This window comes from Micromys minutus (genome assembly GCF_963924665.1).
Source record: "Micromys minutus genome assembly, chromosome: 29".
NCBI lineage: Eukaryota > Metazoa > Chordata > Mammalia > Rodentia > Muridae > Micromys > Micromys minutus.
The window spans coordinates 3,715,996-3,740,753 of NC_137964.1; the positions used below are offsets into that span (position 1 = coordinate 3,715,996).

Sequence of the window (24,758 nt, forward strand, 5' to 3'; positions counted from 1 at the left end):
TTATGGTAAGGGGGAGACAAACAACACTAGAGGTTCACCAGCATACTAACAGTTCACTTGAACCAACATGTGTATGTGTATGTGCATGTGTGTGTGCATGTGTGGGCATGTGTGTGCATGTGTGTGTGCATGTGTGTGCATGTGTATGTGCATGTGTGTATGTGCATGTATGTGCATGTGTGTGTATGTGTGTATGTGTGTGCTTGTGTGTGTGTGTACATGTGTGTCTTGGGCAGTGTCTGAGGGTCCATGTGAAATGACATATAAAGAATAGCTGAGATGGATTCCCCTGTGAGTCTTTATAGGAAGATATTCTGTTTTGACTCTGGTTCCTGGAAAGCTGTCTTTTAAAGTTCTTTCTCTTCCCTCCCCCTACCTTAAATATTATTCATTTATATTAGCTTTTTATTTTTTATGTGTTTGAGTGTGTGCATATGTATATATGTATATGTATATACATGCTCTTGTGTACGTGTGTGAATGTGTGTGCACCCACACAATACAGGTTCACAAAGAGATACCAGAAGAGGGTGTTAGATCCCCTAGATCTGGAGTTAGGATTGTTGTGAGCTGCCTGAGTAGGGTGCTGGGAACTTACCAAGTCCTCTGTGAGAGCAGGAAGTACTTTTAATAACTGAACCATCTCTACACACACACACAAGTTAAAATTATTTTGTTATAATTTTTCTTGTGTGGTGTGTGGGCATACGTGCTTGAGTGCATTTGTGTGTGTGTGTGTGTGTGTGTGTATGATGTACGTGTGCATGTCGGAATGTACCTGTAGAAACTTGAGGTTTGAGTTGGGAGTCTTCCTTGATTGCTTTCCATCCTTTTCATTGAGGCAGGGTCTATGCATTGAACTCAGAGCTTGCTAATGCAGGCTAGTTGGCCGACTTGTACTAGGAATTTCCCTGTCTTTCCCTTCTAAAAGCTGGGATTCGAGGGCACCTTTCACAACCACTCATGTAGGTTCCGAAGACCTGAGCTCCAGGTCTTATGCTTGGACACAAACACTGAGTCATTTCCCCACATTCTGGCTGGCTTTATACAGCTCAGGCTGGCTGCATACTCACTATGTAATACAGGTAAGCCTTGAACCTTCAATCCTCCTACCTCCACTTCCCAAGGACAGTGAGGATAAGCCACCAGACCTAGCAAAGCCTCAAGTCTCTTATTTCTCAAAAAGCCATCAGTACTAGAGAGATTTGGCTTCTGTCATATCTCTTGGATACAGACACTTCCGACGTATAATCGCTACACAACAGTCTTGCTTGCAGTGCTCAGAAACAAAGTTGGGACCATCTCCTTGGATAATGTTTTGTGTAGCAGGGCTGGTGAGATGCTCAGAGGATAAAAGCGCCGGATAGCCAAGGTTGGCAAGCTGAGTTTGACCCCTGGAACACACACTGGAAGGAAAGCAACAATTCTTGAAAGTTGCCCTCTGACTTCCACATATATAGAAGGCAGTCACGCCTTCAGATGCAAGCTCTGGTATACCTGTACCTGTACACACACACACACACACACATACACACACACACACACACACACACACACACACCACCCCATACACATGAAAAATAATTATTAAATAATTTAAAATGTTTTGTGTGTGGATGGAGAGATGGCTCAGTGATTAAAAGCACTTCCTGCTCTCAGTGAGGACCTGCATTCAGTTCCCACCACCCACTCAGGCAGCTCACAATCCCCTGTAACTCCAACTCTAAGAGATCCAACACCCTCTTCTGGTCTCTTTGGGAACTGCATGTGTACACAGACACACGTACAAATAAATAAAAATAATCTTAAAAAAGTATTGTCCCTAAACTCAACAGTACATCCTTTATCATTAACATTTGATGGATAGTTTGATGTTAACTTGGCACAAGCTAGAGTCATTTGAGAGGAAAGAACATCAACTGAGAAAATGCCTCTGAAAGATCTGGCTGTAAGCAAGCCTGTAGTGATTGATGGGAGGTGGGGGGCAGGGCTCAGTCCATTGTGGGTGGAGCCATCCCTGGGCTGGTGTCCTGTGTTCTATAAGAAAGCAGGCTGAGCAAGCAAGCATGAGGAGATAGCCAACAAGCAGCACCCCTCCATGGTCCCTGTGTCAGCTCCTGACTCCAGGTTCCTTCCAGGTTTGAGTTCCTTCCCTGACTGCCTTTGATGATGAACCTGAAGTGTGAACCAAAACAACCTTTTCCCAAGTTGCTTTTGGTTACTATGTTTCATCAGAACAATAGGAATCCTAACTAAGACAGGCACTTGCAATATACCAGGCCATATCTAGTAGAGACACAGAAGCAAACAAAAGTAGTCTTTATCCTTCATAATAATCAGCTGAGACTGTGTCCCTTGACCATTTATCAGTATAACTAACCTTCAGCATAATGACTGGTATTAATGTAATAGTTCAAGAATTCCAGTTGGTTTCAATCGGGAAGGAGCCAGCCATCCCTCTGCCTCAATACCCACCCCTGCCACAGCCCCCAGCAAACACACACTTCTCCCTTTACTCTCTGACTTTGGTGGTTTTCAAACCAAGACTCATGATACCACTTATTGGTTTAAAAATAAAGATGAAACATCAAGATACCAGTTTGTAGCTCTGAGTAATGTACTTAATGCAGATTTATTTTGTTATTGGGGTTTAGACATTGAAAGAGTTCTTTTTTAGAAAGGAGAAGGCACGGGGGAAAATCCAGACACAATGGAAAGGCTGAAGTCAAAGCTTTGACCTCAAATATCATCCACCAATTCAGACTCTTTTGGCTTTCATATGCCATGAGGATTTTTTAATGTTTTGGCATTAAATTGACCTTCTCTGTCAAACTCAGAAGCTCAAGGCTACAGTACAGCATTACACCTTTGTTCTCAGAGCCTCTTAACCACTTTATATAGTGTTCAGGAAGCTAGACCTAAAACCAGCCGTGATACAGCATCAGTTTCCATAAAAAGGTAGGGTCCATTCTAGTTGGAGAGTTAAACAAAGGTTGATTGTTGTCTCAAAGGGAAGAGAACCTTATTCGGAGGACAGCTGTATTTAGGGATGTTCAAATTGAAGGGAACCTCCCAGCCCTCTTCATCTCATAAAGGTGTTCATGACCTGGACTGAATCACAGGGCAAAAGAAGAAAAGAGCCTGGGTGGGCTGAGCAGCTGTTTCTGCCACTAAAGCCCCGCTGAGCATCAAGGTTTCTCTCACTCCAGGTGGTCCAGTGCTGAGCTGGGACGGCCATGGGACTTCTGAGCCACAGGTGAACATGTCTCCCTGGTGGAGGCTGGTACCAGTCCAGTTCCTCTCAAACGGGCAGTCTGAACTATGCCACCCCGTCTTCCACTCGGCTGATGCTCGTTTCCTTCCTGCTGCTGAGATAAAACCCAGTCCAAAAGCAAGGTAGGGGGAGGAAAGGGTTTATTCCAGTTTAAAAATCCCAGGGCCGGTCCATCACTGTGGGAAATCACACAGGAACGTGAAGGTGGGGCTGCTTGTTATCCCGTGCAACATGACCACTCGCCAAGGAGACCGCTTCACACACAAGGAAGTGTAGCAGAAACCACAGAGGACACTGCTTGCTTGCTTAGAGACCCAGTTATACTCAGCTAGCTTTTTTGCTGTCCTGAAAACGTAGCCCAGGCTGGCCTCGAACTCCCAGAGATCCACCTGCCTCTGCCTCCTGAGTACTGGGATTAAAGGTATGCATCACCACCACCACAGTTTTGTTTTGACACAGTTCAGGGCCACACACCTACTTCCTGTGATGAGCTGAGCCCTCCCCTACCAGCCCCTATCATTTAACACACGAAACAGATCCTGCACAGATGTGTTTGTCAACTAATCTGATGAAGTCCTCAGCTGACTCTTAGGCTGGGTCAACTTGACAATGAAAGCTAACCAGAACAGCTAGGGAGAGATGGCCTTTCGTGTGAACCTCAGGATTCTAGCGGGGATAGATGATTCAGGGCAGGGACAGAAGCAGTGTGAGTTGTGACTCACATTGACTGCTAAGGAAGGAGAGGGGGTCACTTCTCTTTAGGGGTGTGGTCCTTGCTGAGTTTATGGAGCTCCACTGGGGAGCCCCACACCCGTACGTAGAGGGAGACCCTAAATGGGCTCAGTGTGTTATTTTAAAGAATAAAAGAGACCTTGACAGGAGGACAAGGGACAGATCTGGGAGGATTTGGAAGGGGGAGGAGAAGTATGTGATCAAAATACATTATATGTATATATGTATGAAATTCTCATGAATAACTTTAAAACCTACCCATTCTAACAAAAAAAAAAAAAAAAAAAAAAAAAAAAAAAAAAAAAAAAAAAAACAGTGCAAAGTCTAAGGTTGCATCAGTCCTAATCCACTGGCTTATGTTTTTTTTAGTCTTTTACAGGAGAACCTGCTTTGGCTCAGACACTCTCATTTCAAATATATGTTGGGCTCAGAACCTCTGATGATACTGGGATAGGTGTCTGTTCTTTTAGAACCTCACCTTAACCTCCTCGAGGGCTAAAGTTAAAAGCCTGCGGGTTTAAAAATGCTAACCCCTGCATCCCAGTTAGTAGGATTATTAGTACGATGCTTCCATGTCAGGGCGCAGATGGAGACCTTTCAGAAAATATGAGGTCTGTAAACCATTTAAGACACAAATTCCCACTTTGTTTTGCTGGAGTGTTTTATTCAGCCTGCCCCTTTTCATCTTCATTCCGTCCAAGCACTGACCGCATCTTTGTTGCAGATGATAGCTGAGTGATACCTGCTAGAGACGAGATAAATTTATCTTGAGGTATCCTTGGAAACAGCAAATAGATTTGAAACAGAAGCCTGTAAGTTAGAGACTACTATCTACATATCCTGTTTCCCACCCCCACCCCACAGTGGGTTTAATCCGCCCCTCTTTTGCCTTCTCCTTCAAGTACCCCTTGTGTTAGAGCCTTCCCTTGTTACAAAATAACTAAGGAAATGACCGAGGGTGGAGGAGGTACCTCTTTTGAGTCAGGCATCTGTCGGTGGAGTCAGTTCACTAGTGCTGACTCCTCCTGTCTGAACAGAACAAGGCAACAGGAGCTTGAGAAGGAATGGTTTGTTCACTTCATGGTGGCCAGGAATCGGAGCACACAAAAGTGACCAGGACAAGATACACTTTCAAAGGTGCACTCCCCCACCCCCAAAACCGCCCGTACGCTCCACTGTTGCACTTACTACATGCCTTTACCTCCTCAAGGTTTTTCAGAACACCCCAAAATGGTGCCACCAAGTTAGGGATGAAGAGGGGGGGCTGCATCTATCTTCAACCCACAACACCTGGCATTCCCCCAACACCCTCTTGGTTGTCTTTCAAAGGCTAATTCCTAACTTCTCTATTAAGTAGAAGATCCATGTAAACAGTAATTCTTTTCTCTACGGTTACAGAATGAATTACATGTTAAACAAACCCGTCATTTCTTTCTTACAGCACTATCACAGTTGCGAACAATTATATCTAGGAGATATTGGCATAAAGAAAGAAGAACAGTGCCTGCTAGACCCAGCCGGTTCTCACGAAGAGCTCAGAGTCCGGGAGAAAAGATACAGACCCAGAGGCCTGAATAATAAGACAGTGTCCAAATGATGGTCCTGTATTATGACCAAGTAAAACCAACGCAAGCTTTAAAAGCTATTTTCTTAACAATAACGCTGTGCATGTGTGTTTCTGTGAGTATGCACACCATAAATGTGTGTGGGTTAATGAGACCAGGAGGCATCGGATCTTCTGAATCTGGAGTTACAGGTGCCTGTGAGCTCCCAACATGGGCACTGGGATCTGAACTTGATTCTTCTGGAAGAACAACACAGTCTTGACAGCTAAGCCGTGTTCTCCAGCCCCAAGGTGAACTTCTTAGAGGAAGAAACTTGTAAAACAGAGCCATGAAAGACGAATGGGTTTTGTGTTCCTAGAAATAGGAGAAATCGTGAGGGTTGGGTGTAAAAAGCATCAGATTGTTTAATTTGGATTAAAGGGCAGGTCAAGGGACGTAATAGGAAATAGAACTGAACAGGAAGGTTGGGAGCGAATGAAGGCGACGGAAGGGAGCTACTGCTGATATCTGAGGATAGGAGGTATTTGCTTCAGGAACTGTGAGCAGTGATAAGATGCTGAGTTAGAAAACGTGGTTCAGAGGCAACTGCCCAGAACAAGACTAGTGGAGCTGCAGCAGTGCCTGTGGGGTTGACATACAGAATTATACCCAGAAAGGGACCAGGATTTGAAAGTATTGGGGGAAATGGAGGAGATTTGGAATCCTGTGGAAGATGTTAATGGTGCCAGAGATGGGGCACGTAGGAGGAAGAAGGGAAGGAGGGCTAGGAGCACAATGACTCCAGGTGATGACACATCAAGTTAGGGGTTCAGGTACTGAATTCTTGAGATAACCAACATACAGTTAGTTACTTAGATCCTGGGGCCTTGTAAAGACAATTGAAAGTGTAAACTTGTAAACACAGAGAACTGAGAGAGCTATGGACTACTCAACTATGGGCACGTGCATTGTGGTGGTTTGAATAAAAATGGCCCCCATAGGCCCACAGGGAGTGACACTGTTAGGAGGTGTGGCCTTGTTGGAGGAAGTGTGTCACTGGAGAATGGACTTTGAGGTCTCAGGAGCTCAAGCTCAGCCTAGTGGCTCACTGTCTCTTCCTGCTGCCTGTGGATCCAGATGTAGAACTCGCAGCTACCTCTCCAGCACCATGTCTGCCTGGATGCTGCCATGCTTCCTGCCATGATGATAATGAACTGAACCTCTAAACTATAAGCCAGACCCAATGAAATGTTGTCCTTTGTAAGAGTTGCCATAGTCATGGTGTCTTCGCAGCAGTTAAACCCTAAGAAATAAAACCCAAGAAATATTTGTTGAAGAAGAAGGAAGGAAAGGAGGGGGAAGAGGGAGAAGGAAGGGAGGCAGCTCAAAAAGCAAGAAAATTAGAAGAACACGGTAACATAGAAACCTATAATGGAAAGTCTGTAAAAACATTAATCACTCAGTCGATCAATCAATCAGTCAATCAGTCAATCAAGTGTATGTAATCTCAATCTCTCTCTCCACACACACACACATACACACACACACACACACACACACGCACACACACACACACATTTATGTCTAGAAGACAATTTTTAGAAGTCATTTTCTCCTTCCACCATGTAGGTCCCAGGGACCAAACTCAGGTGCCCAAGCTTTGCAGCAAGCACCTTTACCTACTCAGCCATCTCCCAGCTCCAGGGGGAAGTTCTAATACAAACAAAACCTAATCAACAATACTGAATGCTCTGGTGAGTTCTAGGTGCATTGTAGTAAAGGAGCCATCACAATTAATAACAATTTATTTATTTCAACAAAGTCACTTTTGAAGAAAAGGCAGCAGAAGAAGTTCACAGAGTAAAGACATTTTCACAGAAGGTCTGCATTTGACCTAGGCTCTGCTGTTAAGTAGCTCTATCACCTTTCAATCTTTGAAAAACTGTTTTCTAGTCTTTGAATTTCTACAGAATTGCTCCCAGCTTGGACTTTCAAAGGTTCACACCAGCAGGAGAGATGATTTAGTGGTTAAAAGCACTTATTGCTCTTGCAAAGGACCCAGGTTTGATTCCCAGCACCCACATGGCAGCTTAGAACTGTCTGTGACTCCAGTTCAAGGGGATCTGATACTCTTTTCTGTCCTGGGTTACAGCGTGCACACCGTGCACACACATTTGCTCAAGCACACTCACACAAACATAAAATAAAAAATAAATCTTTAAAATTCAAATGTACACACAAGCTATCTGTGCCTAAATGATATGGGTACAGTGGGCTATAATCTTAGTCATAATTAGGTAAATTTTCATCTCCCCCTCCCTCCTTCCCTCCCTTCTCTCTCTCTCTCTCTCTCTCTCTCTCTCTCTCTCTCTCTCTCTCTCTCTCTCTCTCTGTTCTCTCTGTGTGTGTGTGTGGTATAGCATATGTGTGAGAGTCAGAGGGAAACCTCAAGTGTCTCTTTACCTTCCGCCTTGTTCAAGTCAGGGCTTTTCTGTTGCTTCCTACTGTGCACGCCTCGGTCACTTCTAGAGATTCTCCTGTCTTCATCTTCCATTTTCTTGTAGGCTTGCTACACTGGGTTCTGGGGATTTGAACTAAGACCCTCACATTTGCATATTCAGAAATCTCCCCCTCCCTCTCCCCCTCCCCCTCCCAGCCATCTCCCCAGTTCCGATTTTATTTTTTCAAACAGGCATATAAAGGAAGTATTATCCCTAGTGTTTCCAAATATAGAGAAATTGAGAGGCTATGCTCTTCCATTTCCTCAAAGCAAACCAACTTCAAGGGGTCTTTTTGTGCTTGGGGTGAGGCTGAGGTTTTATATTAGGCAAGTGCTCTACCAACTGAGTTACATCATCCCCAGCAAGCTCACTGCCCAGAGTCCATTCCCTTTAGAAACCAAGCTAATCTGTTATTCCTGGTTCCCAGTGATCTATTCTATTGCTAGAAATCAGAAGGTACCACTGAGCCTTCATTGTTTGTTGAAATCATGGAATTACATTAACAAGCCATTTCCCCAAACCTGTCTGTCTACCCACTTGTAACAGGAACATTTTCTGAAAGTCAATGTTTCCTGTCACTTGCTCCAAAATTAAACCAGAGATATATCATTCAAGAAGAAGCCAGATGCACCCAAGAAAGAAAAATTTGCTTTATCAGAGGGGCAGGCTTCTCTTAGATCCCATAGCAATTTAAACTCGTTTGCTGAAATGGTAAATACAACCCAGTCTGTTAGTTGGGTCCCTTTCCCTGTGCATAAACACCAAGTTAGCATAAATGCAAAATAGTTCACGTGATTAAATCTGTATGCCACCGTAATTTATCTTACACACACACACACACACACACACACACACACACACACGGAGAGAGAGGGAGAAGGAGAGGAAGAGAGAGAGAGAGAGAGAGAGAGAGAGAGAGAGAGAGAGAGGCCTTTACTTGCTGAGATCTCTATATTTTCTGGCATTCTTAACTCTCATCCTCTCTCTGAGGAATCTGGCTTGTACTGCCCCAGACTCTTAGTGTATTTAGTTCTAAAGGATGGTGTACAGAATAAAGGGAAATTTTAATTTTGTTTTTAATGGGACTTATATAATTCAGGTCTAGCTTTGGTGGAGAGACGGGGAAGAGAAGTACATTAGCATTTATTGTGTGCGTGCTATATGCTAAACATGTCTGGAAACACTGTCTCACACAAGCTCAGAAACAATGCTTGCTTATAAATTTGCTTTTAATTTTAGAAATGAGGAAACTAAGGCTCAGGGAGGTTAAGCTACACTCTCAGGTTATAAAACTGGGACTGAAACAGGAGCTGCCTGACTCCAAACTCAGGCCTTTTCCATTTGTTGGGCAGTTTGAGCTAGTGAAAAATACACTCATAAAAGGGTATTAGCATGTTATGTATTAAAGGAGATTAATTGGGATCCTTTAGCACCTCTAGTACTGAATCCCCTGCACACACACACACACACACACACACACACACACACACACACACACACACACACACACACCATTCTCAACTCCCCTCTGACTGAAATTCAGCACCGAGGACAGTTCCTGAGTCGTGTTTGCAGGAAGCTGTCCTTGAATTCTGTGCTATCGAGCTCACACCCCCATTCTTGACTTCCCAAGTGGCTGAGAGAGGAGGAAATACAGAAGGGGGGGGATGTATAACATGGGTTCCTCTGACACCATGGTGGAAATTAGCACATTTCCCAGAAGACCAAGATAAAAATGCATGTGAGAAGAACCAGGGAGCCAAACAGATGGGGCAATAAAATGGAGGTAGAATGAGCTCATCAGGATTCCCAGCACGCGGGTTAAGTCCTTACTGGGCTCTCGGCTGACCTGGGACCAGCAGACATAGTGAATGAGTGGGTGGTTACTATGCTGCAGCATTGGTTACACTAAGAGATTAGGTGGCAGTGATTCACTGCTGCAAATCTGCACGACTTTCTCAAGTAGCAGAGAAATCTGTGGGCCCTGGGCTCTGTCGCTTGCACAGTGTTCTCATGGGTAGCGTGAGTCATACGTGCAGGATCTTCCAGGTAGATGGTTTCTCTGCTGCCAGGAGGAAATAAAGGCAGAGCGCCCATGCTTCAGGAGCGGGTTACAGCCGCAGACACAGCATCTCCCTGTATAGAACAGCATCTCCTGCTGTTCATACACCCAGCCTGCCCTTCCACACTCTGCCTTGGCTACAGGAAGTTAATAGCCCACACAAAAGAAAACCAGTGTTTTGTAATGTTTATCACATGGAAGAGGGAGTCCTGTCTCCCGGAACTACCAGGCTCTTGAATAAAGCCAGAAGGGCCATTAAAGAGTTGAGTCTAATTGCCTTATCTTTCCTACAAGGTCCAAATAGGAGAAAATGGCTTGCCCCAAACCACTTAGCTAGTAACAGTTGGCATTGGGACTGGAACGCCTCATTCCTAAACCAGCAGATTTTTCCATTGTACCAGGAAAACAAAATAAAACTGAAAATAGCATAAAGTCCTCTGATTTTACTGTCTCCAGAGAAAATAACATCCTCAATGCCTGGGTCTTTCCATCTGGGGTTTGGAAACTTTGCTGATCACTTCTCATAGTGGAAAGTCTTGTAGGACGTCTAAGAGCAATTATTTTGGTGATATATGCTATTTTTATGTCTTCTTGTACATCGCCTTATTTGGTCAGGAGGGAATTAGAATTGTGGAAATACACTTGATTTCATTATTGAAAGGACAAGCCTTGGCTTCAAGTAGTTGCAGATATGAATTATTAGTCCATGCCACGAAAAGACCTGAGAACCACACAGGAACAATGATAACCTATTGTCACACCCAATTAAGATCTGCCCTGGCCTAGGAGTAAAAGAGCATCAAATCTATGAGTAGAAACTTCAAGCAACATGTCTATATTTGGACGACTCTGAATAAGCCTGTATTTGGTACCTTACAGTATCCTCTAAAAATGTACTTATTTAGAAAGTGTTTTGAGATTTTTTTTTTTTTTACCTTCCAGATTGCAATTTGTGTGTGTGTGGGTTTCCTTGAGCTCCTGAGTTTCCACGTAGCCAGAAGAAGGTCTAGGAAGCAATTGTAGACTCAAGGTCATATTCAGCTTCCTGGTGAGTGCAGACAACAAAGCCATTAGCCCAGCATTCACCCATCCCACCCCGTTCCTGTTTACACCTCACCTTTCCCATTGTTCAATATTTTTACCTGAGCCATCCCCCGCTTCCTTGTCTCCTGCTCTGGATTCTGTGAACACTGAATTTCCTGTCTGTAGTTTTTAATCCTTGAAGAGATTTTTCATGAATAGAAAACTTTCCTTATAATTTAGCAACACAGTCCTTGAAAAAAACCCCACAACTATTTACATAACAGAAGCTATTGTTTGAAGTGCAAAACAGGTCAGAGTTTGGTTTCTAGAGATTAATCACTGCAGTCTATTTTGTATTATCATAATAATTTCATTTATTTTGATACAATTTGTTTTCAGAATCAGCCCCAGCTTCTGTGCACAGTGACAAATCCATTTGTTTCTGGTAGAATGGATAATGTGATTAATGACCTTGCAACAGGATTTCTTTAAAAAGAGGCAACTTTTTTTCATTTTTAATTCACAGTAAACCAGCTCAGTCTGTAAAGTGTGTAACTGTTCTGAACTTGTAAGCCATGGGTAAGATTTTGAAATATCCCCCCCACACACACCACCTTTTGAAGATTTCTGGGTATTAAATTAGGTTCTTTCCAAGAAGGATATTGTCCCCACACAAGAACCTTCGAGTGAACTAATAACTACAGCCTTCTGGTCTCCTGTGTTGGCATCACCCCCTTCTTTCTTGCAGCATCCAGGACCCACTTCTGTCCCTGCTGGCCTGAGTTTTTTGTTGTTGTTGTTGTTGTTTTTTTGGTTTTTTTTTTTTTTTTTTTTTTTTTTTTGATTTTGCTTTTCCTCCTTGAGTTTTCTGGGGTTGGGCCTGGGATTAGGAGATGCCTTCAGATTGCCTCTGCAAGCGACCGTCGTGCTTCCAGCGCCAGAACAAGAAAACCCACGCGGGCCGCGGGGGTGGCTCGCGTGGAAGACCCGGGTTCGAGTAGCGCTGGGAGAATTCCTCCGTGGGAAGTGGAGTCATCTCTGTCAGGAATCCTCAGCCGGAAGCCGCGCCAACACCTCTCATCGTGGGCGTCAAGGTGTCCCCGGAGCTTCTTTGACTGTGCGGGGCCAGCCAACGCTCTCTATGACCGTCTCCCAAGCCCAATTTTTCTTTCCTAAGGAGCCTTGGGGACTCGGTACTCGCACCTCAGAAACCCAGCCCACGACAGAGCCCCGCAGCCCCGGCCAGCTTAGAGATGCGCCCCCGCCCCGCCCTCAGCGTGACGCAAACGCTGGCGGACCAATCAGAGAGCGCGGCGCGAGCCCCACGCGCCCGTGGCCCCACCCTCCAAGCTTAAGAAAGGGCGCGCGGGCCGCGCCGGGGCCAGAACGCCGCACCGAGCGGAGAGTTGGGGTTCTGCGACGGCAGGCGGCGCTTGTGCTACGGCTTCTGTGCTGCACGCGGTTCCCTCGAGCGCCGCGCTCGGACGGACGTAGCCGGCCGCGAAGGCACCCAGACGGTAAACCAGCGACCCATGCTGAAGTGAGCGCGTAGGTCAGCGAGATGCTGGCGCTGCTGACCGCCGGCGTGGCGCTCGCCGTGGCCGCTGGACAAGCCCAGGACAGCCCGATACCTGGCAGTCGCTTCGTGTGCACCGCGTTGCCCCCAGAAGCGGCGCGCGCCGGCTGCCCGCTGCCCGCGATGCCCATGCAGGGAGGCACGCTGAGCCCCGAGGAGGAGCTGCGAGCCGCTGTGCTGCAGCTGCGCGAGACCGTCGTGCAGCAGAAGGAGACGCTGGGCGCCCAGCGAGAAGCCATCCGAGAGCTCACTGGCAAGCTGGCCCGCTGTGAGGGGCTGGCGGGTGGTAAGGCGCGCGGCACGGGAGCCACGGGCAAGGACACCATGGGCGACCTGCCCCGGGACCCGGGCCACGTCGTAGAGCAGCTCAGCCGCTCGCTGCAGACCCTCAAGGACCGCTTGGAGAGCCTCGAGGTAGATGCGCGCGGTGGCATCTAGCGGGTGGCGGTCTCCGGGATCGTGGGACGGAGGGTGCGGGAGAAACGGGTACGTGGGCTGGCTGCGCGCCCCCACCCACGGGTAGAGCTGAGTTCGGGGTGCAATTCTTGCTCCTGCTCTGGACTTTACTGGGATGGCCTCCCTTCTTGTCCTCTTCTGTCCCCTCGTTCATGGGAAAGGTGACATCCCCACCCCCATCTCCATCCCGTCGCGCGCGGGGACTTACTCTCTAGACTCACCCGTAAACTTACCGAGGTTTTTGGCTAAAGAACCCAGACCGCCAGGCCTGGAGGGCAATAAATACCCGGTGACCTGGCAGCCTGTTTCCTCTTTGCAAACCTCCGCTTTTGGAAGCCGGACTCGCTCCCGCTGCCTGAGCCCAGTGCTGAACCTGCCGCTGGAGGTCAGCTGCCCCTAGGCATCTGGTGTTTTCTTTGACAAATTGGGTTGGGGTGCTGGAGGACTGGGTTTGACTGATCTAGAGGAGTGTGGAAAGGGGAAAGCCAGCGACCCCACAATGTGAACAAGCCCTTTATTAACCTCATGGAGTCAGATTTTTTTTTTTTTTTAAGATGCCCTTAGCTATGACTTTAGGGGAACGGACTTTATCCCGTTATCTTCTCCTGTGGGTAGTTTGGAACTTTGGGGGGGGGGAATCATCAATTAATTTTTATCTTATTCCCACCTTGTTTAAGAAGTGTGGACGTTTCTGTTAACAGCGTTTATCAAAAATACCTATTAGCAAAAATGAGGTTTAAATTACAGGTGTTAATTATTGCTAAATTATCGGAGTGTTTCTTTTGGCATGATTGCTATATACAGTATTTTCAGCATCTGTGGATCCCATGACTCATGATTACTGAGAGCTGACACTTCTTGAGTTCTAAGTGTGACTCAGACAAGATTATTTAATTTTAACCCTTGTAAGAGAGAATAGCACGAGGCAGTCCAGTTTTCGACAATTTGTAATCTGGAACACTGGGACACAGAGATTCAGGAGCTTGCCAAGGGCTCGTGGCTGAGGGGGGCTGGCTGCCTCTGAGCTGGAGTGGGGGCAGATGAGTAAGAGGAATGGGAAGTGAGGGTTTGGGTCCAGCATTAACAACGGAGCTGTCTGGGGTTTAGTAACCCCTTGTATCTGTCTTTTTCCAGGAATATCTCAGAGCCCGTTTGCCCTTGTGCTGTTTTGGAACTTGGGGACCGTGTGCATTTCTAGATGAAAGCTCACTGGCTTTGAGTACCAGTGATTAACTGTTTGAAAAAAAAATCTTGCCTGTGTTTTGGGCTTTATATGACATAGAATTATAGATGTTGGCTACATTTTTAGGCTTTTGGTAAGAGGGAAACGGCAGCTTTTCAAGAAGAGAAAGTGAAACTCGCAAGTTTCAAATATTGCAGGGAAGTCATTTTTGTTTGACTTTGAAAGCCTTTCCCTACCAAAAAAAAGAGGCATCAGTAAAATGTTCTCCTTTGAGGCACTGGCACAATTCAGAGCTGCTTTGGAAGCTCGTTGCGGTGTGGTCGGGTCGCTGGAGCTGCGTGCCACAGTTTTATTCAACTGGCCTGAATATCTCTCCCTCCCACCCTTCCAAAGCTCCAGCTCCGCACAAACGTGTCTAGTGCTGGGCTGCCGAGCGACTTTCGAGAGGTGCTCCAGCGGAGGCTCGGGGAGCTGGAGAGGCAGTTGCTACGCAAGGTGGCTGAGCTGGAAGATGAGAAGTCCCTGCTCCACAATGAGACCTCCGCTCACAGGCAGAAGACAGAGAGCACACTGAACGCGCTGCTGCAGAGGGTAACTGAGCTGGAGAGAGGTAGGTGCTGTGTGCCTGATGCTCTCTGGATGAGAGTGGCCTCCTTTTTACCACTTCAGGAAGATCTGGGATTTCCTTTTATGGGCAGCAGTGAAGCAATGGTAGTGGTACAATATGGAGGTCATCTTCAGATGTTTGTGTGCAGGACACAGATTGACTGTCCTCATAGGAATTAGCTCCTACCCCTGCCAGCACTACCTGGGAAAACAAAGGAGGTCGGGACCTGCTTGGAGAAACAGCCTGACCTCTGACCTCCTGCCGGATAGGCAGTTTAGCCTCCTTTTAACTTGTTGGTACAGCAGATTCTGTTTGTCTTTCCATCTTATCATTAGGTAAGATTCTCCCACGAGAAAGACTGAGGGTCCTAAATGCTTCTGTTTGTAGTCTCAACCTAACTCTTTGGGTGGCCTGTGGAGTTTTAGGTTTGGTGTGGACGGTATAGAATTATAATCTCAGATTCACTAAGATGACACAGGCAGTTTCAATGTCATGATTGATAGGAGGCTATCCAGAAGAAAACCGTCCAGTGACCCTTGTAGTGAACAGAAGGGTCAGATGGAGGAGGCATGAGCTATTGTTTTATTCAGTCCATGGTTTCCCAAAACACCTTCCTGTTTTCTGTTATTTCTCTTGCTTTTCTTATAGAAGGGTGAGAAGGCTGCTTACCTATTTGACTTAGATTCTGGCTTCTTTTCCTCCTTGAACAGCTTCTTATTAAAGGAAGCTTTCCCTCCCGCTTGCCACCCACCTGCCTCAGCCTCCAAGTGCTGGGATTACAGGCGTGTGCTGCCATCTCTGACTTGACATTGATTCTTGAGTTTTCAAAATAGTTTCTTCTCTGTCTTGCCTCTACTGGTAGGTGACACTGGGAGACTCACTGGGTCTCAGAGCCTTCTTCAAAGGCAAAGCAACTGCCTCCGATTCTTTCTTGCTTTACAAGAGGGAGAGCAGCGCCCTCCCTCCCTCACACAATCACAGTGGATCCTTGGGAGGCGTGGGGCCAAGGAGTGAGCACAGTGAAGTAACTGAAAGGGGTAACTGGAATCAGAGGGGACTTGGTGGCTGTGTGCCTCCCTTGGCACAGTGGTCAGCTTGCCAGCCAGGAGACCGGTCAGTATAAATCTGGAGAATGGACATAGTACCAGGCAGTATGCCAAACACAATACCCATTTTACACGTGAGAAAAATGCTCATTTCCCAGGTAGACAAATTTCCTTTATGGATACTTCCACTGAGACACTTGTCACGGTAACATAAACCTGAGCCTCTGTATTATCTGTTCTTGAACTCCAGGCCAGTGGAGGTGCTGTTCTGAACTGTACTGTACTCCAGTGTTGTACTTAGTAGCCTTCCCACCTGTTCTAACCCAGAAGAAACAGTCAAGACTCAGGTCAGCCATGCTGGTTCTGACACACATTCTTGCCCCTTAGTTCTCACTGAAAGTCCACCCACAGGTGAACAGGCCATCGGATGCTGGGCTAACAAGAGCCAACCCTCTGTACAAAAATGGTTTAGAGGAGCCACTGAGTTCCTGCATACTACACACACACACACACACACACACATGCATTCACACACCAGCCCTCACACACATATGAGTCCGTGTGTATGTGTATAGGTGATTTGCCTTCATGCACATGTGTACCACATTACACCTGGTGCCCATGAAGCCTAGAAAGGGATGTTGGGTCCCTTGGGACTGGAGTTACAGATGATTGTAAGCTCCCTATGGTGCAAATAAATGAGCCCGGGTCCTCTGCAAGATCAACAGTACTCTTATTTGCTGAGCCATCTCTCCAGTCCCAGACTTCCCTTTGACTCCCCCACCACAGGAATGCTAGACTTTTTCCTTGTGTTCCACCTACTCAGTTCTGGAATGAGTCTTAAAGGGAAATGACCATCTGGTAAGCCATTTGTTCCTGGGCACGTGTGAGTCTGTGCTCATTCTGCTTTGTGTCCACTGTAGAAGGGTATGGAAATGCTCGGCCCCCAAAGTGCACTACGAGCTGGAACTCCACCAGGTGCATTAGTGGCATCCAGCCGAGCCCGGTTAGGAAGGCTCTGGGGAGTCTCAGTCCTTTGGTTCATCATTCTACATCAGACAAGAGCCAGATGCTTGGCTGTAGGTTCTGTATCTTCTATTAGCCCTGCAACAGGTACAGATGAGGCAGAATGATGCCTCCAATCTCTGCAGAGCTGAGAAGTTCAGTATAGATCCCAGAGAAGAAATAGGCTTTTAACCCTACTGGGCATGAGGCTCTCTGTAGCCCAGCAAGTAGCAGCTGCCCCAACACAGCACCCGTGTCCCCAGCATATCCATTTCCCTTGTCTGCAAGACCTCTTCGTTTGTAAAGGCTTCAGAGTCTGGGCCAGCAGCCCAGGTGCAGCTGGCTGGGTGCTGAAACCGACATTAGCACTGAGAAACCAGCACTTCCTCCTCAAAGCCCCAGGCTGCCCGCCCCCCTCCTTAGGCTTGTCCACCACCTGCAGTTTCTGATTTATTGGTCAAGCCTTTTAATTCCTTAATTGGTCCTAACTAAGTTTCCTCTGAACCTCCAAGCTGTTTTATTCAAATAAAGGGGACCAGTTGTCAGGCTAGAGCCCCCCCTCTCTGCCTCTCAGCTCTCCCAGCTCTAATTAAACCTATCTGTTGTCACCCATCTAATGATATTGCCGACCCCAAGTCTTATTAAATTGGCAAGCCTGCCCACCTGTGAGCATGGAAGCCATTTCTCCTTATTAGATAATGATGCCTTCATTAAGAACGCGGCCATTTGCCACTTGAAGACTAAGCACCAGTGGCTCCATGTGGTGGAGAGACGGGCTTCTGGTCCTGTTGGCTCAGTAGCTGGGTGCCCTTAGATAAGCCGTTCCTCTGAAGCCTCAACACGACAGTACAACCTAAACAACTGGAGCGGCTGTTGTCTGGTCCTGTACTTTCCTTCAGCACAGTCAGGTCTCCAAGTCTAGACAGGTGTTCCACAGCCCTCAGCCTGTTTTGAGAAATGCCTACCATGGGAGGTCAGGATGAATCAGGAAGACTATGTAACCACAGGAGCAGGAGCAAATACTAGCTAGAAAACTCAGAGGGACCAGAAAGGTGACCCTGGACTCTGGGCTGTGCAGGAGACCTCTTCAGATAAGGCCTGAACCCTGGGACTTTTCAGTTTTGGAATATGATGGAGTCAGGTTGGCTGATGTCTGGCCCTTAAGGGTGCTTAATAAGTAGTTGTTGAATGAGTGAGAAACTGAGGTTCCTTCACTGGCAAGATCTGATCCTTATGCACAAGGAAAGCTGTCCTTACGACTGCTCACAGACTCATGTTGTTCCCGGCAAACTTTGGGTAACACAACTGTTACATCAATCTGAGCTTAAATCCAGATGATGCTGAAAGCTCCAGGCCGTGTAAGAGTTTGTTTGAATGACTTCCAATGTGTCATGTGCGCGAGGACAGCCTGAGATGGGGGAACAAGGGGAGGTCTTACCACAAACAGTAAGGTCTGGAAAGTCTAAAGATCTGTCCAGGTGTTAGCCTGAAGGGAGAACGCCTCCACATGCATCTGTCTCCCCCACCCCTTCAGCATTCCATAAAACAGTTCAACAATGCCATCTTCTCTTGAGAAGGAAAGGCCATGTCAGGAGCAAAGGGTTTCCCAACAGGGACTTCTGAGGAAAGCTGTTGTGTGCACCTCAAGCCTGACTCCTTTGCCTGAGCAATGCTAATCCTTTACGATGGCAAGTGATTCAGGCTCACTCATCCACAAGTGTTCACACAGTGCTCCCCCAAACTCTGCTCCCCTGGTTTCAAAGCCTGCTTTTAAAAAAGAAGACAGAGTATTCAAGGAAAGAAGCAAGGCAATAAGGCTTGGTTGTGGAAGAAGAAGAAAATTAAATCCAGTGTCTCTAAACCCTTCCTCCCCTTTCTAGTCATTGAGACTGTGATCAGAGAGGACCAGAGTTAGGTGTTTTGTCTCTGTCTGATTTACTAGTGGATTCAAAGAAGCCTCCTGCAGGCTACATATATAAACCCAGTACTTGCTAGGTGTCTTAGTCAGGGTTTGTATTCCTGCACAAAACCCTAACTAAGACATTAGGCTAAGGCGGGATTGTGAGTTCAAAGCCAGCCTGGGCTACAGGTTGCACAGAAAGGCCTTTACTCAGAAATAGATAGGAATGGAGAGGTCTCTTAAATTTTTTGGTTGTATATGTATGAATATGTGCATAGGCTTATGTTTGTATGTCATGTGGGGAGGCCAGGAGAGAGCATCAGATCCCCTGGAACTGGGGGTACAGATGGTTGTGAATTGTCATGTGACTACTAGAAATGGACCCTCAAACCTGAGTGCTTTGGAGGAGCAGCAAGTGCACCTAGCTGCTGGGCTACCTCTCTAGCTCTGAGACTTCTTTTCCTATCCTAAATGCTGGAGGTAGGCTGGATATGGGGGTGCACACCTTCAATCCCCGCACTTAGGAGGCAGAGGCAGAAGAATCGCTGGTCTGAGTAAGCATTACAGGACAAAGACACACAATGAGACAGTCTCAAAAAAGAAAAGAAAAGGTACAGACAAGTTCTCTGTGGTGCCTCGTGTATTTCTCACAAATTATTCCTTGTCCTTCACCTCCCAGAGCATCATGGAGGCCATGTTCTTGCCAGTACCTCTGCCTGGATTCTCACCGTTAGGTCTTATGTCACCGGCTCTTCGTAATTCCTCGCCCCACCCTTCAGTCTTTCCTTACCACTGTCCTCCTTGAAGAAATCCCTACCCACTTTCCCTTCTCCCCTTCTACTCTCTTTGGACTGATTTCCCACCAGAATGTAAGCTTCTAGGAGTCAGGGACTGTCCCTAGCACTTTGACCAGGAGCTGGAGTGCTCTGGGTCTGCCTGAGTGATGGGTCCTGGGGAGAGATACTTGGGCCAGGCCACCTACCCTACCCTCTCTTCCTTCCATCCAGGTAACAGTGCATTCAAGTCACCAGATGCATTCAAAGTGTCCCTTCCTCTCCGCACAAACTACCTGTATGGCAAGATCAAGAAGACATTGCCTGAGCTGTATGCCTTCACCATCTGCCTGTGGCTGCGATCCAGCGCCTCGCCAGGCCTCGGCACGCCGTTCTCCTATGCTGTGCCTGGGCAGGCCAATGAGATTGTGCTGATAGAGTGGGGTAACAATCCCATCGAGCTGCTCATCAACGACAAGGTGAGGTCTGCGGGGACTTCACCCTGGTGTCCCGGGGAGTAGATGCCGGACGGAGTCAGCGCTTGCTGGCTTTAGGTAGCTCACAGCAGATCCCGGCCAGCCACAGTCTGTTTCAGCGACTGACTAGGAGTGTGGTGGTTACCGTCCTCAGCATCGGGGAGGCACTTCTTCTTCAGTGCTGACCTGGGATGGGGGTGGCAGAGGATATCTGCAGCTAATGGAGAGCCTAGCTCTGAGTCTGGCCAACAACAGGCAGTTGAGGATCCACGTGTCACAGGAGTGGAAGGAATAGAAAGGCAGGACCCCACATGCAGAGCCCTTTGGGGTTCTCCCTAAATGCTCTGGTTGAGGGTACTTGTGTGGGAACGTAGATATACATTTCAAAGGGAGCGGGTTTATTGCGATAATGTGTGCACTTGGCAAAGCTGACCTTCTAAATGTACATTCAGTTTTAAATGACCCTGGCAAATACACAGCTGTATAATCACACCACAACAAACGTGAGACAGCCACACTGTAGTCCACTCCTGCTCAACCCTTCTCAGCCCCTGGAAACTTCTGCTCCATCCCACAGGCAGTAAGGACTATGATCTCCGTGAAAGACTAGTTTTGAGCCTCTGGCCACTCAGCCACCGACTTGGGTGTGGTGGCGCCCTTTGTAAGAGCTTGGGAAGCTAGTGCAAGATGACAGAATTTAAAGCCAGTTTGTTCTACACAGCAAACCCTGTCTTTAAACACAACAAACTTTTCTCCCAACGTCAGATCCAACACGATAAAAGAATGTCCTTAGTCCGGCATTTGAATGGCTGCCCCTGCTGGAGGTGGTCCAGGTCCAGCCTCCATTTGGGATGGGTGAAGAGACCCTTGCCTGTCTGTGATCTTTATCAAGCTGCCACTGGGTGGAGTTTGTCTACTTTGGGAACACTGTGGAGAAGTTGGAAGTTCTGTGGAATGGAGTGAGCCTTCCAGGCTTCTAGCAGGCACAGGCTTTCCTGAGCCAAGAATTTATTGTTCTAAATAACACTGTAATCCCTGAGAGTCCTGTTTCCTCTCCCTTAAGACCTCTTGTAAACATCCAGGTCCTGGGAGGGAGACTTCAGGTTGCTAGGAGACCAACAGTAACAACAGCACAGCCTTGTGCTCACAGGCTTCTGGGGCTTGCTTGTAGTTGAGTGTGGCTCTGTATGTGCACACTCCTGCACTGTGCCAACACACACTTGCATATAGAGGCCTCCTGCCCTTCCCTTGACACAGACAAGGCTTCACACACACACACACACACACACACACACACACACACACACACACACACACACACGTCTCTTAGTGCTACCTGTCTGGTTCTACACAGCCCAGGCTAGTTTGGGAGTCAAGAGCCAGGCCCAGAGCCAAGAATGTCCAGTGTTCTGAGGCTTTGCCTAGTCTCCTGATTGTCACACACACAAGGCCAGTGGGGTTTGGTGTGTCACGTACAGGATAGGGAAGGGGATCCCAGCGGGAGTCCTGGAAGGAAGAGTAACCCAGGTGACATTCCGCCCTGTTCCCTGGAGGGATCCATGGGATCCAGGCCTGGCAAGCCCTCACCTGCATGTTGTGTCCACAGGTCGCACAGCTGCCCCTGTTTGTTAGTGATGGCAAGTGGCACCACATCTGCATCACCTGGACCACTCGGGACGGCATGTGGGAAGCTTTCCAGGATGGGGAGAAGCTGGGCACTGGGGAAAACCTGGCACCCTGGCACCCCATCAAGCCAGGGGGAGTGCTCATCCTGGGGCAGGAGCAGGTGGGTCCTCTCTCACTGATGCTACAAAGGAGGCCTCAACCCAACTACCTGGCATCCCCTTCCTTGCTCTTGCCCAAGATATCTGTCTCCCAGATCCTGCCACAGTGTTCCGACAGCCTGCGGGCCCCATGAGTAAGCTCCCTGGCTGTGTGATGACAAAGGGCTGTGGGAATGTTTTTGGAGTCACAGGGTCCAGCTGCCTTGTGGGGTAAACACTGTAGGAAGGCATCCGCAGTGTTCCCATGAGCCTGGTACACAATGGCAGAACTGAAATCTTCCTGGAACTATTTACTCAGGACCCCAGCATCTAGCAAAGGCCACTTAGGAAACATCTAGTGTGCCTGGGGGTTGGGGGCATGGGAAGAAACATGATCTGGGGCGCTTGCTATCTAGGTGAGGGGTGGCAAAGAAGCCAGCAGGTTCTGGGCAGGGAGGAGCTAGCATTGTGATTACTAAGCACTTAGGGGCCTTGCAGTCTCCTGCATAGCCTCTCTCCTCAGGTCCACTGCTTCTCTGTGAAAGGGGTTGAGAGTCAGGCTTTAGGCAAGAGTCTTCTCCCTTCTGCCTCAGTTTCCCCTGTGTAAGGAGGGTGGTATAATAAAGCCATTTCTTAGACCTCAAATGCCGTGGGGCTTCAGGACCTGTAGAATAGGTGGTTCCTTCCGTCTTGCTTCTCTGGAGAGTCAGAAGGCCAGTTCTGTTTGTCAGCCTATCCCAAAGTGCCTGTTTCTAATTTCCAGGACACTGTGGGAGGCAGATTTGATGCCACACAGGCCTTTGTTGGAGAGCTTAGCCAGTTCAACATATGGGATCGTGTCCTCCGGGCGCAAGAAATCATCAACATCGCCAACTGCTCCACGAACATGCCTGGAAACATCATCCCATGGGTGGACAACAATGTTGATGTGTTTGGAGGGGCTTCCAAGTGGCCTGTGGAGACGTGTGAAGAGCGTCTCCTGGATTTGTAGCTACCTTCTCCCTGTCCCAGAGGCCAAGATCGGGCTGTTCTGGGGAGTTTCAAGACATCTATTCCCCAGTTCAACTAAAACCTCTGGACTGAACAGAAAAGAGCCAGGGCCTCTAAGGCAGGCTGTGTGGCCACCTCTGTCTTAGGCTCATTTGTTCCTTACCATTTTGTTGTTTTTTTTTTTTTTTTTGGGGGGGGGGGTTAGTGACAGAATCCCTGGGAAGAGTTCTGAGCCACTTCCTGCTGGGATTTCTAGTAAAGTCTGTGAGCCTCTCCACCTCCCCTGTAAATGCTAATGCAGCCCAGCCCTGCCTGTCGTTTCGGACCCTTGGTGTCTTGTGTGTGCTTCCTGTCTGTCCCCTTTGATGGCTGTGCGGTCATCCTACAGGGGTGGCCTTGGTCCCTTGTGTGTGTAGCACATCCCTGCTTTTGACTGAACACAGTGCACAGAATCTACTCGCCCCTGAAACAGTCTCTCCCTTGGTGTCATGTGCACTCTGGTCTTTCCCTCTGAGGGAATTGCAGCTGGTGGAGGGCCAGCTGCCCAGACAATCCCCAGCATCCCCAAAGCAGACCCTCCCTCAACTGTGGAGAAGGTCCCCCACAGCCTCCCCACCCCCGTCCACCTCGCAGACCCACGCTTCCAAGGACCATTGCTGGGTTGGCTTTGAAAAGCTGCTCTTCTCATCTGGTGCCAAAAGTTCATTTGCAGCTTCTACAACATTCCGTGTGGTTTGGGGATTTACTTTATTCCCCACAGAAGATGAACAGCCATTAGAAGCCTCCCCTCCTTTTGATGCTCAGCCCACTGTGAAGAGTGAGCTTGTTTGTAAGCCACATTGGTTCCTGTGAGCATCTGACTCTCCCCCATCGAGTATTTCCCCCCCGGAACTGGAGATTTGGGTGTCATTTGGCTGCTACATGCTTAGTGACTCCAGGCTGTACCATATATCATAATTTATTTTAAAGAGAAAGTGATTCAGTGGGGAAATTTATAAAGCTATAAATATTATATATTTTATTTTTCATACATGTTTGAAGTGGGAATCCATGGATGTTCCATTTGTAGGACCAGCTTGACGTGCCCATCCTGACATTGTATGCCACAAGAGCTCTTGTGATGATGGAATTTTGATTAAAGTACACCGGAAGATGCTTTGAGCCTCGTTCTCTCTCTCCCGCCTCGCCTCTCTCTCTCTCTCCTGCTCTCCTCTCCCCCCACCTCTCTCATACACACACATAACTGGAACCCAGCTAGTCTGGGATGGGTGGGGCTTCGTGCTTCCTAGCTAATGCATGGCTGCTTTGGTTTATGGAGACCTAGCCCCAGTGGACAGAGTCACAGCTGTATCTGAAGGACATGGAGTGTTGATATTTGGGGTTTTACATTGTCCAAGTGCGTCCCCTCCTTCAGTGTCATGATAATGGGAGTCCAGCAGACTATCCGTCTCCAGCCTATCCAAGGAGCCCCTGAGTTCTGCCCGTTCTCTGTATAGATGCCCTTGCTATACCTCATTTAATTTCTTTAACACAGCTCTCGATTCACAGGTAGTACAATTAAAGTGGCATTTGGATATGTGTGTGTGTGTGTGTGTGTGTGTGTGTGTGTGTGTGTGTGTACCGCTGGGTTTATGTGTAGAAGTCAGTGGAAAGCCTTAGGCATTGGTCCCTTCCCTCTTCCTTGCCTGCCTCTGTGCTCAGCCTATCTAGCTTTTCGTCTCACCATAGGAAAGCTTGGGTCACACACACTTTTGCACACTGTGGTCCTCAAGCTTACGTGGCAAGAGCTTTATCTACTTGGCAGTCTCTTCAGCCCCCTCCCTGCTTTTTAATTGATGTCGAGACTC

At 47.7% G+C, this 24,758-nt stretch overlaps 1 protein-coding gene across 1 annotated transcript; it reads left to right on the plus strand.

Moving 5' to 3' along the window:
• Positions 1-12,697: 12,697 nt before the first annotated feature.
• Positions 12,698-22,912, plus strand: NPTX2 (neuronal pentraxin 2; the record flags this gene model as incomplete). The annotated part of the gene is made up of 5 exons (XM_080940693.1): positions 12,698-13,126; positions 14,745-14,961; positions 19,917-20,161; positions 21,765-21,944; positions 22,685-22,912. 5 exons carry the CDS (start codon positions 12,698-12,700, stop codon positions 22,910-22,912), a joined length of 1,299 nt encoding a protein of 432 aa, XP_080796819.1.
• Between the last annotated feature and the right edge of the window lie 1,846 nt (positions 22,913-24,758).